Source organism: Naegleria lovaniensis, assembly GCF_003324165.1.
Source record: "Naegleria lovaniensis strain ATCC 30569 chromosome Unknown tig013, whole genome shotgun sequence".
Lineage (NCBI taxonomy): Eukaryota > Heterolobosea > Eutetramitea > Acrasida > Naegleriidae > Naegleria > Naegleria lovaniensis.
In genome coordinates, this window is record NW_025407836.1 from 244,843 (window position 1) to 261,752 (window position 16,910).

General features: G+C 35.9%; 5 protein-coding genes across 5 annotated transcripts; 4 read left to right on the plus strand and 1 right to left on the minus strand.

Moving 5' to 3' along the window:
- Positions 1 to 169: 169 nt before the first annotated feature.
- C9374_001943 (uncharacterized protein) lies at positions 170 to 1,844 on the plus strand (the record flags this gene model as incomplete). The annotated part of the gene is made up of 4 exons (XM_044691306.1): positions 170 to 960; positions 1,089 to 1,369; positions 1,434 to 1,507; positions 1,584 to 1,844. The coding sequence occupies 4 exons, from the start codon at positions 170 to 172 to the stop codon at positions 1,842 to 1,844; spliced, it is 1,407 nt and encodes a 468-aa protein (XP_044550900.1).
- Positions 1,845 to 2,020: 176 nt separating this feature from the next.
- Positions 2,021 to 8,221, plus strand: C9374_001944 (uncharacterized protein; the record flags this gene model as incomplete). Its single annotated transcript, XM_044691307.1, has 9 exons — positions 2,021 to 2,633; positions 2,716 to 4,167; positions 4,257 to 4,781; positions 4,834 to 5,218; positions 5,272 to 6,051; positions 6,141 to 6,169; positions 6,237 to 6,458; positions 6,769 to 7,861; positions 7,909 to 8,221. The coding sequence occupies 9 exons, from the start codon at positions 2,021 to 2,023 to the stop codon at positions 8,219 to 8,221; spliced, it is 5,412 nt and encodes a 1,803-aa protein (XP_044550901.1).
- Positions 8,222 to 8,397: 176 nt separating this feature from the next.
- Positions 8,398 to 9,339, plus strand: C9374_001945 (uncharacterized protein; the record flags this gene model as incomplete). Its single annotated transcript, XM_044691308.1, has 1 exon — positions 8,398 to 9,339. One exon carries the CDS (start codon positions 8,398 to 8,400, stop codon positions 9,337 to 9,339), a length of 942 nt encoding a protein of 313 aa, XP_044550902.1.
- A 368-nt stretch (positions 9,340 to 9,707) lies between these two features.
- On the minus strand, positions 9,708 to 13,765 carry C9374_001946 (uncharacterized protein; the record flags this gene model as incomplete). Its single annotated transcript, XM_044691309.1, has 9 exons — positions 9,708 to 10,046; positions 10,101 to 10,280; positions 10,334 to 10,698; positions 10,743 to 11,212; positions 11,261 to 11,721; positions 11,779 to 12,173; positions 12,263 to 12,565; positions 12,612 to 12,836; positions 12,886 to 13,765. 9 exons carry the CDS (start codon positions 13,763 to 13,765, stop codon positions 9,708 to 9,710), a joined length of 3,618 nt encoding a protein of 1,205 aa, XP_044550903.1.
- Positions 13,766 to 14,154: 389 nt separating this feature from the next.
- C9374_001947 (uncharacterized protein) lies at positions 14,155 to 16,881 on the plus strand (the record flags this gene model as incomplete). Its single annotated transcript, XM_044691310.1, has 4 exons — positions 14,155 to 14,677; positions 14,785 to 15,645; positions 15,732 to 16,336; positions 16,519 to 16,881. 4 exons carry the CDS (start codon positions 14,155 to 14,157, stop codon positions 16,879 to 16,881), a joined length of 2,352 nt encoding a protein of 783 aa, XP_044550904.1.
- Positions 16,882 to 16,910: the final 29 nt, after the last annotated feature.

The following is a 16,910-nucleotide window of genomic DNA, read 5'->3' on the forward strand; positions in this document are numbered from 1 at the left end:
TCATTACAATTTACAATCAAATTATGTTTGGAGTGACAGAATTTTCCATGTTGGAACCTGTGTGGATCCACGAGAGAGTCAAATGACGAATCGTCTTGTTTCTTCAACTTGAAAAAATGTTTAAATCATATCGAATCATGCTGCCGTGCTTTTGTTTCTTATCATGATCATGAGTGTTACATTGGTCAGTCCGAATTCCACTACTACTATGGAGAGTTCTTCCGAAAATAATTTATTCATCATGATGGCCAAGCCATCCAAGCAATATCGTGGAAGCAATATTTATCCAGATACTGTTGAATTTTCACAACGAATGCAATTCTGTTCGAATTTATCCATCGACATGATTCATACTAATTTTTATCAAGACATTACCACAAATATTCCAAATTCATTTTCATGTGAAAAAGTTGAATTTCCACAATCATTGTATTTCATTCGACCCACTGTAGGAGGTAAAGAAGTATTGTATGAACGATTTAGTCCAAGTCACGACAGAGACATTTGTCAAGTGGTCCACAAGTGGGAACAGCTATTGAATTTAAATTGTTCGAGTTTATTATGTCATTCTCGTGAAAAGTATTTAGAAAGTTATATTCATGGAAATACCAATGGTGAAACGTCAATTTATGATTGGATTAATTATTGTAGATATTGTAATATTGCCACGAAAATTAATTATGTACAGGATGGATGTCAAATTGCTGATGCAACAGTATCTAATATTCTAACTGAATTTCCGTCATCGATCAAATATTGTGGATATTTACAATTTGGAATTCCAATTGTTTTTGGCGTTTCATTATTTGATCGATCCTATACCATTATGTGTTATTGTGTGAAAGACAATTATTTTAGTCTTTATTGCTCGTATACTAACCAAGAGGAAATTCTAAGTGATGCCATGGTTTACATTGGCTTATTAGCACATTTTTTATCTTTCTTGGTATCTTACTTTGTGTATGTTTACCAAAAACAGTAATAGCTGTAAAGAATCGCAAATGGCGAAACACCTATACAATTTCATGTGTATACTGTTCCCAAACCTTCTCAGTGATTGCATACATTTTCTTAATTCTCAACATTAGTGGCATGTTTGTGATCATGCAACATGTGAGTCTAATTTGTGCCTACACCAGTCTACTCACTTGGATTTTGTATTGGTTTTATTTGGTTCGATATTTGAAAACTAAACAAACGACATCAGCCTACTGTAGTTATCTATTACTGTTTGTTGGATTTGTTTTCGTTTTGACAGCAATGGTGGGCGCTTCTTTGGGACTTTTAGCTGATTCTTGGTCATTGAATGCGTACAATATTAATGTTTTGAATTATGTTCAATCAGGTGTAGGAATACTTGCAGTGTTGTGTAAGTAGTATTGGTGAGAATTTTAAGAATTCACATCAAGTGTCATTTTTTTTGACATTTACAGCATTTATTGGAGTTGCCATTTGGATGAACGTAGTCATTTCAAGAATGTCTGATATTAAGCTCATACACACCTCAGTAAGTATACCTCATCATCATGATGATGATGATTTCACAATTTTTTTTCTAAACAATTCTTCCAACACAATGTCAGTTTTTACGATTTGTTATATTCGCATCTCTCATTCTCACCTTCATGAGTGTATCATTTTCAGTGACAGCATTCATGAATGCACCTTTAAATGACACTACGAATGGAGTTTTTATTTTCCTGACGAATGCATTACTTGTTTCCTTAATGATTGGACTTTCTGTGATCGAATTCGACAAGAGTGAATTATTAGAATTTTATGGATGTTGCTGCCGCTGCAGTTATTCAAGAAACAAACAAATCAAGATCTTGCAGATCTGTTAGCAAATCAAGAACCAGAAATTATGGCTCTGAACAATTAGTAACTTTTCGTATGGATAAGGATGATGTTGTATCCATGACGAATTCTACCACCTCTGTGAACGTTTCTGATCTCTGAGGTTAATGAATTCCAGTCATTTTGATTTTTGACAAGAGACAAGTTGAAAAAATCAACAAAAATGAATCAAAACCAGCAAACTCCTCCGAGTGCTAACACGCCTACAACACCAGCCACAAGCTCGAACATGAATAGTAACGCCCCAAGTCAAGCCTCCAGAATCATGACCAACTCTTTGACTCTTCCAAACAGTCATCATCATGCGAGTTTGTCTTCATCATCACCGCTCCAGAATTCTTCAAACTTGGCCACTATGAATTCATCTCCATCTTCAGTTAAAAGTAGTAGCCTCTCTCCTCTCGCTGTGGCTCAGCCTTCATCGATCGCAACAACCTTCATCAGTACCAACAGCAACAACAACAACAACAACAGGCCAGTATCGACCCCTGTGATCCCACCATTCAACCAAACATCGATGAAGTATAGTAATCATCCGAGTTCAATCATGGTTGAAACAACAACACATGACGACAAGAAAGATGACACAATGACCACAAACTCTCCCTGCATGAGGATTAGCTTGCCCTCAACACCATCATCATCACTCTTCACCACACCAACAACCACTTGCAGCTTTAGTAGTAATGGCTTTTCACCCTCATCGATCAGTACGGACGCGTTAGTTCCAATGACGACAAGTTTGTTTTCAAACACTCCTCTTCCCGTTGCGGCTGGTACGTTACCAGTACAAGTTGCTACTCGTACATGCATGGCATCCTCCTCAACTTTGGCTGAAAAGAAGGTCAAGAAAAAAAGAAACAAAAAAGAAAAAATCGAAAGAGGATGATGATCAAGACACTAAAAAGAGAAAGAAGAAATCTTCTGATTCCGTAGATATAAAGAAGGAATCCACTCCGAAAAAGAAGAAAAAGAAACAAGCGGACCAACCTCAAGAGCCTTTGATTCCATCCAGCTCTCCCACTGCAATGGAAATTTCCAAATCAAAAGATGCACTCTCGAACACTGAAATGATGAAACAAATATATTTTGGTAAAATACCAAAGCAGCTCACGCTTCGTATTTGTTGCCTCATGGATGGAGAAACGGAGGTGGATAAAGATATTGTATCAGAGGAAAACGGAAATATTTTGATCGATGGAAATAAGTTTTTGAATGAATTGATTGAATGGAAAGGAGCACTGGATGATTCCAAGAAATTCTTTCGATTTCATGCTGCATTTGTGTTAACTGCCATGTCACCAGATGACATCACGAGTTTTGCAGACCTTGTCGACAGCATGAAAGAAGCTTTGCAAAGCTGTGAATGTTCTGAAGGCCTGTATGATTTAAGACGTGATACAAAGATTTATAATGAAACCCTGGAATATCAATACAACACTGAATCCTCAACGATTCAAATTATAATGAAACGTAAATCTTTTATTGAGGAAATTGCAACCATTATTTACAAAATGGTGTCTAGACAAGAGGAAGAAGAGATGGAAGAAGTCATTGAGCAAGAAACTCAAGTGAAAGAGACAACAGAAGAACTCACTTTGATATTCACATTTTCTCTTGAAAACAATCCAAAGAAGAAGTATAACATTGAATTGAAGACTCCCAAATCCACAAATTACAAGAAGGTTATTTGTGAAAATTTGCGTCTCTTTGAGAATGACATTCAAAAGTACACTGAGAAAGATGAAACAACTATATATGCAAGCGGAATATTGCCAAAGAGCTTTATGAATGCATTAGCCGGTCGTGTGGATGTGAATGTTGTGCATAGACATGTATTCTATGAGCAAAGAGTAATTTCTCACACCCTCTATGAAAGAATGAAATCCATCATTGGCCAAACCAACTTTGAGCAATTCAACCATTTATGCTTCCTTGTTTGCACTCCAGATCAAAACACTCTTTGGTATCAAACCATGGAAAGACTAGAAAGAGCCAATATATTACCTCCAAACACCAAGCTCACTTCTGTTTCAATCAAGTACAGAAAGGATCATTTGCCAATCTTCGAGGCCTTTAGAAATAGGATTGAAAAGGAACAAGACACATTGTTCATAGTCATTGCCGATGAATGTCATTTTGCTATCACAAAAGATGGAGCTCACGACAACATTGTAAATGACGCATTGGCATTGAAACACAACAACTTTTTTGTGTTGCTTGTAAGCGCTACACCCTATAATGTAATTTCAGTCGATTCCAATGTTCCTGAAGTGTATGAACTGAAACAGCAAATTCTAAAAGATACTGGTGTATCAATTTCAAAAGGCACCAAAGTTAAAGTCATCAAACTGAATTTAGAGAAGCTGGATTTGGATATCTAATAAGACCTCATTTAGGAAATCATAATGGAGTAGAGAATATTGAGCTCATATATGATAAAGAAGAATATTTGCAACAAGTGAAGGTATTGACTGGCAAAATTGGCGATTTTAGTGTTGATGACATTGTTCACTACGACGAATCGAATCACATGCTCATCTCACATACCTCAGACAAACAATTACAAATTGAGCTAAGTACGAGAGAAAAAAAGAAAATTAACTATTCAAAGAACATTTTCAAACTGAAAAAACCAATAGGGAATTTACAAGTGGCAGACAAATCGTTTGTGGAGATTTTTGACACTGTCAAATGGATGGTAACATTTTGTCCTGTCGATAACCCTTCGCTTCAAGTTAGCATGAATGATTGGGAGTTCAGAAAATATACGGAATATGAAGAATATAATGTTATTTGTTGGCATGACGTTCAAAAGAGAACAATTTTGGAACGAACTGCACAAGATTTTCAAACAAAACGATATTTCAGCAAACAAGATTACATTAATTCCATCAAATCCGGTGAAGATCTAGTGTTAAAAGGTAAGTGAAATTCATGTTACAATTATGACATACATTTACACAATTATGGCAGATGTGGAGTTTGAAAGTATTTTGCGAAACGTTAAAGCTGCTAGTATCACACTTCGACCCATTATGCTTGCTATAGATTATCATTTTTGGTTTATTTTTCAAGCAGTTGATCACAAGTTGTGTACTATCTCTGAAGCATTTAATCATTTTTTGAGTATTGACACTATTTCTACTACTGATGAACACAAATTATACGTTTCCTTGTGCAAATTGTTGTACGTGTTTTACATGGCCCAAAAGTACGGAGGCCTTAAAAAAGTAGAGAAAGTATTTGAAAATGAATATCTTGACGATGAAGACAATGTGTTTGAGGAAAAGAAAACAAAGAAGCAAAAGAAACAAGATTTGAAGTCAGGCTTAAAATTGATGAATGAAAAGTTAAAAAAGTAAGTTGATGGTTATTAATTCATGATGTAACATGCAATTCGATAAATAACAGAACTTTTGAAAGAAAAAAGAAAAAGGTTAAGGAAAGTTTTGAAAAGATGATGAGTGTCCGAGTTAGTGGTAACAGTCACACAGGCAAACTTGTTCATGATCTTTTAGAGTCAGGAAAGATCAATGGGTCTAAATCTATTTCAGGCCAAATGAAAATCCTTAGAATTACAACCACTGAATTTGCAAACACTGTCGTTTCCATGCTCAAATTTTCAGTCACAAAGTTAGCTTCATTATCAGGCTATATCTTGCCTGACGTATTGATTGACACTGGCGAAAAACCTCTCACATTGGATCAGCTATCCGTTGTAACTAGATTGAAATTAGCAGAAAAAATCCTATCCACAGAAGATTATGAACTCTTTCAAAAGAACCCAGCAAGACTCTCAAAAGAAAAGAAATCCTTAGAATACATCAATCTTCAAAACTTCCCATGCATTCTAATCTTGGTTGCCAAAGGTCGACAAGGAGATACTTTCCCTCAGAGTTTCGATTGTTTGGATATGAGAGCAAAAGGAGACTCTTTACCAAACTATTCTTCCTTTACACAAGAATTCGGTCGTCTTTGTCGATATATTGATGATACTGATAAGAAACCTATTGCTCTCGTCACTGATGCCATTTATAAAGATTTAGACAAGTGTAAGAATGGCACTTCCATGGGAAACACAAACATGAAACTCGATGCTTACATGATCAAAATGAAGAAAACGAGCGGACAAAAATATTGGATATGGTCACACATTGCAGAAGAACAATGCAAGCTGTGGATGGAAAGAAGGTAAAAGGAGACAAGGCAGTTCCACCTTCATACGACTGTGGAAGAGCTCCAAAACAAGACATTTCACAAAAACAATGTCATCAAAACAGATTGGTTTTATTTGCAGAGCCTCAAATTGGTAGGTATTTCAATCTTTTTATCCTTTATTACAACGACTATGACAAACTACTCGTTGATCTATTTAGGTAAAACTGACAGTTTCCTGCATTTTCTTGAAAGAGTGATTAAGGGCATTGAAGAGAATCGAATGAAAAGAATGATCGATGTACCAGATGCAGGAGAACAGGTTGAAGAAGATGAAACACTTATTGTTGATAGTGTACAGAGAGATCAAATTGAATGGATTCTACCATATCATTATTCTTGTCAAAACACACTCCTTCTTATGAATCACTTACTCCTGGAAAGTATGGAAAATTAGTTCTCAAAACAAGAAGTGACATTTATGAAGAATACAAACACAATCCTCACGAAATGATTCACATGCTTTCAAGGGTAGAGAGTTCTTTACTGAGCTCTGCTCTTCATTGGGACAAATTATTGGCGTTAATCAGACGTATAGAGGGTCAAGTAGCTATCGATCGCTACAAATTCCAAACTTTTGATGGAAGATATCATGATTTATTGAAAAGTGTTGCCAGCTATAACATTTTGAAAATGGGAAAATCATCTCTACTACCAAACGCAACATCACTCAATCAAGCTCTCATCCATTAGTCATAACAAGCAAGAATAATGGACTGGCTGATATGTCATACACTAGAGCAGTTAACATTGTGCAACATACAGAAATTTATGAATTTGACATGCCATCCATTTTAGATGACATTTTCCCAAAGGTAAAACCAAAAATGTCTATTCCAAACAACAAAAAACATTGGTTCCGGTTTAGTGACCCACAGAAGATTTGTGGTGTGACGTCATTGACTGATCGCAATGATATTAGAAGCTGGATTTTCATGCCTTCCTATAATCGTTCTGCATGTGGCCTATTTTATCTTAATAGCATCTTGAACGCACATTATAGACAAGTGGTTGTAGTAAGAAGTCAAGAATTCAATTGTTATCGAGACCTTATTGGAAGCGATTTTGTCATCATGTCACTTCCTGACGTGATTGATTTGAAGAAATTAACGTCACTTTGTAACAAAAAAGAGATTATATCACGGTCAGCTCAATACACCAATAATGTGGAAGACAAAACTATTGTGGATTATGAGTTAAAAGATGATATTGGAGGAGCTGGTTTCTCTCGACTCACCATTCAAATACTGGCCTATGCTATGCAGCTCGAGTTTGTGTGGATGATGGATGATAATTGTCATCATTTTGAAAAAGTTACCAATACTCAAAAGACACCATGTTCGCTCGAGGAAGTATTGCTACCCATTGAAAGCATTGTTTATGATGAGGCGCAACCTTTAAAGAACTTTACACAAACACTGAATGGCAAAGTTTCTCGTAACGACCCCACGCAATTACTCACTCTCAATGATCCTGTTAAATATTTTACTCCAGGAAAAGAAAAAATTGCCATGATTGGTATTCGAAAAGATGCTTATAGATACAACCCAGGCCTTCATTACAAACCCTTCCTTAATAGTACAACCATATGCTCCTTATTTTTATTGAATGTGAAAGTAACCTTTGATCATGGAATACTCTTTCCATGTCGTAAATATCAAGAAGATATTGAATTTGAATATTTATGTGCCGAGAAGGGACTATATTGCATCAAATCCCAAAAGTATTTTCTTCACAAACCTTCCAATCCAATACGTATTGAATCAAACGCAAACAAACCTTGCATGTATGCATGTGAGAGCAATGTTGTAGAACAGTATTACTTAATTACAGACAAGCCAAGCCACAACCTCAACCCCTTTCACAAGAGTATCAATTATTAAGGAATGCAATTTCAACTGGAATAGATTGGACAGACGGTCCTGGCAAGTTCAGTAATTTAATGACCAGTGAAAATGATATCGGAAAAGAATTTTGGTTATTTTTAACAAATGATTACTTGATACGATACAACAAAACCATTACTAATGCGCCTGAAATTCTTGAACAACAATATCCAGAGTTATTGTTTGACGTGACCTATTTCACTCCTCAGAAAGAGAATATTCAAGAATTAATTATTAGACTTGTCATACGAAGAAAATGATCATACAAAAAATTATAAAATTGAATTCAACATCACATGTTCACACATGATGGTTCATTCAATGCCAGAGTTGATTTTTCTTTGGTAACTTCAAATTCAAAACAGAAATTCAAATTGATTCAACAAAAAAATACTTTTTAAAATATTGATTATCATTGGACCGCATCATTAGTGAGATGGGTAAGAAAACATCCTCATCATCATCGACATCATCACCCACCGTATTGGGAATATCCTTGGCTTCTGCAAGAACTGCTTCTAGTAAAGCTCCAAAGGAGTACCTTCCGCATGATGAAATTTATTCTCAAATATTGAAATATACATCCGGAAGAGAAGATGAAACATTAATATCGTGCTTAAACAAGTATCTTTTTCAAGCAAAGGATTTTATGTATTATTATTATGATTATCCATGGAAAGATTTTACAAACGTGAGAAGAGCCTTTCATAAATTAATTCAAATGCAAACGTTACTGACGCTTTTAAAAGGAAAGTATTACTTGGAAATTTCCAATGAAAAGCATGATGAAGAATTATCAAAGGTTCTTCAAGAAGACCGAAAAACACAAAATTCAGAAAAGACTTTAAAAAAGAATCAAAAAGAATTATTACAATCGCAAAACAATCCATCAGAGGACGAAGCAAGTGGTATTTCCACTCATGTCATTCATATTGATTTTAACTTGTTGAAAAAAACCATCAAATCCACACAACGTATTGACTGTTCCAATTTTCAATCAGTCATGAATATTGGAAAAAGTATTCCAAGCGCATCCAAACAAAACAAAAATGTCCAAAACAACCATAGTTCCTCTAATTCAACCATTATTCAAGTCATTGCTGGAGATTGTTTAGAGACATCCATTGCTTTAAAACAAAAATTGAATTTAAATCCACTCATGTTAGTGAACGGAAGTTTGTCTCATCCTGGAGGAGGGTATGCCAATGGAAGTTTTGCTCAAGAAGAAGACATGTGTCGTCGATCATCATTGGCCCTTTGCTTGGATGATCCTTTCAAGATGGATGATTCACGACAATGGTCATATCCTTTGCCTCAATTTGGAGGTTGTTATGTTCCTCAATGTTTAGTGTTACGACAATCTGCCAAACAAGGTTAGAGTTGAGGTGTCTATTTATTCACATTGTTCATTAATGTACAAAAATACAGTTAATATTTACAAATTCATGATCGGAAATGATACAACCAGCTTCATTGGTTTCAGATCAAGGTTAATGCAAAAGTTTTGACATGTCAGCACTTTGTTTGCGTACAGAGATCATGATCATCCAAACAAACAAAACCAAAAACAAGGAAGTGAAATAAGCTGCTGGTTTTGTATTCATGTTGTATGAGAGTGAGGTATTGGCTTTTTATTTGATTTGTCATGTCCACATCGCGCAATAATAATCGAACCATTGGCAATGATCATGAAGAAGAGGAAGTCCCCATTATTAATAGAAAACCTTATTTTGAAAAGATTCTTTGCTAATGGTCCAACAATCCTCTCATGGTTGCAAATTTGTCTAACAACTGTTCAAAGCTTGGGCGTGACACATCATCTGCCGACCAACATTGTCTCATGAGGCGCACATAGTCAAGAATTACTTGTGCCAAATGGTGTGAAGAGAGGTTTGTAGAAATGCCATTATGCTTGATGAACTCTAAAACTTGATCATTGTTCTCCTCGTCAAAAGGAATGGATGGTCTCAATCCACCCAAAACTTTCAAAGCAAGTGTGAACATGTTAAGGTCTGCAACCTTTTCATAAGGTTTACATTCAAATAAAACCTCATACATGATCATTGCGAAAGAATATACGTCACACTGTGAAAAAGTTCAAGTTGAAAAAGAACAAAATGTTGATGAAATTGGACATACCTTTTCAGAATACCTAATCTGTTGCAAAACCTCTGGAGAGATGTACTCGAGTGTGCCTGTCTGTCCTGTCATTGTATTTTGAGTGTTCTGAACTCGAGAAATACCAAAATCACCAATTTTTGCTGTTCCTTCCTTCGTAAGAAGAATGTTTTGAGGCTTCAAGTCTCTATGAATAATTCCCTAATAACAATGAAATATATAAAACATTATTCATACATGATGTCTTAACATACCTTGTAATGTAAATACACCATTCCTCTGCAAATATCCATCAAAATATCCAATTTCGTTTCCATGTAGAATTTTCCTCTTAATTTTCGCATATATCGGTCAAGACTGCCATTGTCCATGAATTCTGTAATGATGAATTGGTAATGTTGCAACTCATCGCTCGAACCAATACAAACACCAATGAAGGAAAGAACGTTGGGGTGTCTAAGAGATTTGAGTAAAAATACTTCTTTTTCAAATATTTCTTGTTCTTGATCATCTGTATCTGTAATTTTCATCTTCTTAATTGCAACATCAGTACCTTTGAAGCTTCCTTTGAACACAACTCCTGACGCTCCCTCAGATATTCTTTCAGTAAATTGTAAATCTTCAATATTGATTGAAAAATCATGACTATGGAAGAGGATAAACCTGATGCTGAATAATTAAATTCACTTTTGTCAAGCTTGTCTTTGAAATTCTTTTCGGCCATTTGTTTTCTCAACAAAGTATTTCTTGTCTTGTAGAAAATAAATCCAAAAAGTGTGGAAAAACACAAAGAGGCCAGTAGAATAGAGGTTAGCGAATAGATCAATATACCTCTACTGGACGATGTGAGAGTTTCAAGCGAGTATATGTATGACAATTCTTTGTTCAATTCTCCAACTACCACTACACCACTGTTGGAACACAGTGTGAAATTTTGATTGCTCGATGACTCTTTTTTGATACTAAAGGTAGTTTCAGTATAGAGTTGATTAGACCATCCACCAAGTCTGTATCTATACAATTGACCTCTGTTTGTAACTGCAAGTATGGATCTATCATTTTCTAAATAAAGGTCGACAAAACCTTCATCGTAAAAAGTAGGTTCCTTATTCACATCGCATTGATTGATAAAACTTTGCAAATGTAAAGGTTATTTACGTTGTTGCAAAGAAATAACTTACGTAGATGCATGCAGTTCCAATGTACGAGTATTGAAGACATAAAAAACACATCCACAACCCACAAATAAATAATTGGAGGATGAAACTACTTTAAAAATAAATTCACAAGGTTCAAATGATTCCGTAGCAATTCGTTCTACAACAATCTTGAGATTAGGATCAGTAAGGTCTCTTTTTCTAAGTAAAGTCTTTTCATCGTACAGCTCTAAAAAGTATCCCATTTTGTATGTTGGGTCGATATTGAGAGGAATAAAGTCATAGAACAAATCTGTGAAATGCATTGTAGGACCTTCAATCCATGCCATCGAGCTCATATTCACATAGTTCACTCGAAAGCTATTACGTTCATTCTCTTCAGAATAGGAGATTGCAGTTACCATCAACAATTCTTGTCCAGGCACTCGTTTTACGATCGAATCAAAGTAAAAAGCGTTCTGATCAGGATATGCCAGATATTGTTCCTGATTTAGATTAGTTGCGAAAAGTTACAAGTTGAAAGGTTGATCAGTGGTACCTACCTGATTTAAATACAATGCATCGAACTTGTAGACATTCATCAATTCATCAAACATGAAAATGTGATAGTCCCCAATATAGAAAGCTTGAATTCTTTTAGATGGAGCTGGTAAATACAAATCCCAAATTCTCTTAAACTCGCCTTGTACAGGATGCAGTAATGATATCGTGCGCGAACCAATTCCAAATACTGACTTGTCAAATCTACCTATTTCTAAGCGTAATATTTCAAAATTATCCTCAACAGAAAACTCTTGAGCTTCAGAGTTATCTATTTTCAAATTGAATTGCTCACCCTTCGTTTTGGCATGAACCAAAATATTCTTGTACGATCCAAAAAGTGAATCAACAAATATTCCTTCAGAAATAAGTGTGGAATTGTACCAAAAAAAGGTTCCTGATGAATAAATAGTATTTTTAGGAGTTCGTACATCATTAACTCCATAAAAATCCGAAAATTTGGCAATGCCAGGGTTAGAATATAACCATCCGTTTTTCCAATTTGCAAATATACAAAGCCATTGTTCTCTAATTTTGAAAAGCTTGCAGTATTTGAGAGAGCCTCAGAGTCTTCTAGCATTAGTGTAATTTGACCATTCGATATCACGTTAAAGTCCTTATCGAAAACAAAATTGTTGAATCTGGTTTTGTACATGGTCCAAATAACAATGTCAGTATCGTCAATATCCAGGTTTGAGGTGTAAGGCATGACCATAGCTGTCCCACCAACCTGCCAAACCGGCAAATTCAATGTTGTATTTCCAACAATTTCTAAGGTATTCAAATCAACTGTTGACGAATGTATTCTTCCTCAAAGAATTACAGGGAAACTTACTTTTAAACAAATTAGGAGACTGGTAATGAACAACAACGAAATTCCTTTTCACAATTTTAAATGCGCTCACAACAAAATGATTTTTAGCTGAGTATATAAATACATTAGGAAGAGACAAAGTTTTCACTTTGTTAAATGTTAATTCTAAAGTGGACCTGTCAAAAGAGATGTCATAAATGTCAAGATCAAGTGGCACACTTCCGTTCTCCTCCTTTCTTGGATTTACTGTAACGAACGAGTTGGCAACACAGATAAACTTTACAAAAGCACTTACCAGAAAATAGTAAATTCTTGTGTTCCACCACAAAGCAAAATCTTCTACAGACACCATTTAGTGCAATGGTCTGACCGGTATTCAAAACTGTTAATTGATTTTCTAAGGTTGATCCAATAAACACAGTCATATTGTAGACATGAACAATTTCAAACAAATATGTCAGTGGTGCAATACTAAATGATTGAAGGGAACGTTTTCCAAGAACGTCCACAATAAATAGCATGCAACCGTTTCGATAACCAGTAGTCAGGCATGACAAGGCTGCTACTTTGGGTTTGGCTACACTCACATTTACGGAAGCTGTGTTATCAAGAGGGAAAAAAGATAACCATTCTTGCTTCTTTTCCTTAATAGAAAGAACAAAATCTACACTTCGTAAACTCAATGCCGAACTTCCAAAATCATTCAAATAATGAGAGTCATGTAATGATAAAATTGTAATCAAGCCAACAAAGATTGAAATAACAACAACAATCAGAAATATCCCTGTAGCTCCAAACGTTATTTTCAAGGCTTGATTGATGAGATTATCTCGTTGAATAGCATCAATTTTTCGTCTTTTGAACACAGATGAAATATTTCTAAAGTATACCGAGAAATTTTGAGATGGCCAAAATTGGGATTGCGCATCGGCAGCTGTTGAAGGCTGATGTGATGGTTGTTGTATACTGTAATCTCCATTATCTTCGGGAGAGAGTAATGGTTGTGCGAGTGTTGTGTTTAATTTCGTCTTTTGTTTTTTGGATGATGTATGAGTGTTCGTTGCGGTGGTAGTCTCGGTCATTATTGCTGTTTGATAGGATGATGGTGGAGAGTATGAATGAATCGGAAGCACCTCATCATCGAAACTCGCTTTTGGTTTTTGAACAATGTCCATTTAAATGAATTTTTAAACTGTGTTTCAGCAAAAGAATGAACTGGATGATGAACAGTGGAAATGTCAATTATTTTTTTTGTGTTGAAATTTATTGGAATTGCTCGATTTGTGAAAGAATATTAATAACCAGCTGTTGTTGAAACACAATCGAATGGAGTCTTTCCAAACTCCGGCATGCTTCCGTTTGGATCACTTTGTGTGTTTTGGTTGACATTGGAGCGCTGAAATCCAACATGTTGAGTTGAATCAGCAAAAAAAATACAAAGCAAATTTTTCACACTCTTCATCGCTCTTTAATGGACTTTCGGGATCATCATCAGTACTGAAACCAATAATATTATTTTAAATATCATCAAATTAACTCCTAAATTATTTTCGAATTAAATAGAATGCCCTCCACACTTGACGAAGACAACTCGATCATTCATTGTGATCAGTTGCTGAAAGAGTATCTTGTCTGGCGAGGTTTCAATAGAACCCTCACCAATTTTGAAATGGACCGTAAAATGGACAAGAACAAGGCTTTTCAAACCGAGAAGATTGTCGAACAATTATTTCAATATATTCGTAATTACGAAATTCATGCGTTTATGGATTATTGGGGATATTTAGAAAAACAATTCTTCTCAAAATTATACGAGTCATCGGGTTTTTATAATAAGCCTTCATCATCATCAACAGGCCATAGTAATTTATCTTCATCATCATCAACAAATAATTTCGGAGGAGATGGTGGAGATCCTTCAAACACCTCTTCCATCATTCAGAACAATTCATCATCCGCTAGCTCTGTCAGTACCAGTAGCAGTACTCATCTCGATTCACAAAGCACCAGTAATACCACTGATTCTTTGTCTCCCTCTTCTTCGGCCCTTCCAACATCATCCACAACGAATGCTAACAATCATACGAGTAATAATTCAATACCGCTCACCTCCACAGCTCTCCTATTGGCTCGTTATTAGGGCGACACGCTTCCTCCAGCACATCATCCTATTATGAAACCATCCGAAAACTAGAACAATCTCTTAAAAAGTATTACGTGGTCCATTGTGCACAGAATAGAAGAATTAGGGAGTGTAGAGAGTTTTTCGAAAGATACGGTCCAGAACTTATTCAAGAGCAAGAATGGACCAAGTGGTTTGCACTACCGTATCTACTTACTCCCTATAGTGAGAGGAGTATTGTGACAGCTTCAACACCTCGAGGCGGTGCAATTTCTGATGGTGGTAGTACTGACTTGTCCTCACATGCTGGAACGTTAGAGAGAGAAAGAAGAGAGTCCAATGCTTCCTCTTCTTCTGCCATTGTGGGGCAGAATTTTAGCGTGTTAAGCATTGTGGAGCAATGCGTGCCAGAATTGGAGCCTTATTTTCACAACAAATGGGCTGAAATGCTATATGTGAGTGTACAAAATTTTGTCGCCACTGCTGTCATGTCTGTAGAGAAACCAACTTTATTATTGATGGAATCTGAAAAAAGAGATCGATTGAATGTTCTCAAGAAGAAGTTGGACGTTCTTATCAGTGAAAATGAAACATTGAAAAGCAAATTACTGGCTGCAGAGGCATACATTTCAAAACTTGAAACTGAAGTTGGAATACGAAGAGAAGGAAATATTTCACACAGCGATTCTCCTGTTGGAAACGTTGATTCATCATCAACTGACAATCATTCTCGTCACCACAACGAGCAGCAAACTCCGAACAAGAGAATACCGTCTTCACACTCATTTTCCTCACTTATCATGCCTTCATCAGCCAGACAGAGTGCATCAAACACTACCACTACCCCTTCTCAAAAAGGTTCCATCTCTCCTAATTCTCCAAGTACTGTCTCTTCATCAAATGCAAGCAACAGCACACCAACCGATCAAGGTGGTATTACGTCAGCAAGCGTTTTGATAATATTCAACTGTTTAATGTTAAGCATGTGTATCCAACTAAGGTCTTTATTGGCCACAAAGATTACATTACATCACTTAAATTCTCTTTTGACGGAAAATATTTGGCATCTAGCTCCAAAGATAACACTGTTAGAATTTGGTCTCTATTGGCTAATAAGGAATCTGGAAACACGACATCTTTTGGATCCATACAGACGTATGAATGTGGAACTAAAGCCATGTGTATTGATTGGTGGTCAACATCCAATGGAAAAAGAGGATCTTCATCAGGTTATAATAACGTTATTGTGTGTGGATTAAACAACAGAAAGGTGAAAATATTAGACTTGGATAAGAGAAAATGTACTGCAGAATTTTGTACAGAAATTTTCTATCCACGCGTGAATGCTATTGCATGCTGTGGCTCTTCAATTAGAAATTCTGATTATTGTGTAGTGAGCTGTTCCAGCTATCAAAAATCCGATTCCAGTTCTGCATCCTCTGGTACACCACAAAATATTGGAAACTCTTCTCCAAGCAGTTTATCAGGAATGCTTCTTGGATATAACTTGAATCAGTTGAAATTAGAAAACAAATACCTTATCCAACCTAAAAATTTGCCAATCCTTGACATCAAATTTAATCATAACGGGACCATGCTTGTAACTGCTGGATCTGATGGTTATGTGAGAATTTTTGATACTGCATCCAAGCAGCAACAACCCATTTGGACTTGGAAAGCTCACGATGGAGAGTGACCAACGTTCATTTCAGTGAGAATGAAACATCTGTCTTGACGTGTGGTTCAGACGGTAAATTAATCGAATGGTCAATACATAACACAGGAAAAATATTGAATCAAATTCAGATACAAAATCCAGTTGGTTTTGGCTCAGAAAAGCAAAATTCCAATTGGATCAACACCAAGATTAGTCTTTGCTCTACAAGCGAACGAATGTTTGTCCTTAATTATCCTGGAACAGTGTTCTCTCTACTCCACAACAGTCCAACACATTGCCTAATGACAAAAGATTTTTATTCCAATGCCTCCACCAATACCTCATCCACTACCTCTGTTTCAGCAAGTGACTTCTCACCCATGACCAATGTAGATTGGTTTAATGCTGCATTTGGTGGCTCTTCAGGTAGCAATTATCAATACCTCAACTGGATTGCTGCCTCACATGGAGTGAACAACAACATTTATTTGTATAATATGGACTTGACATAATGTAAATAATATAAGTTCAACTTACGTTG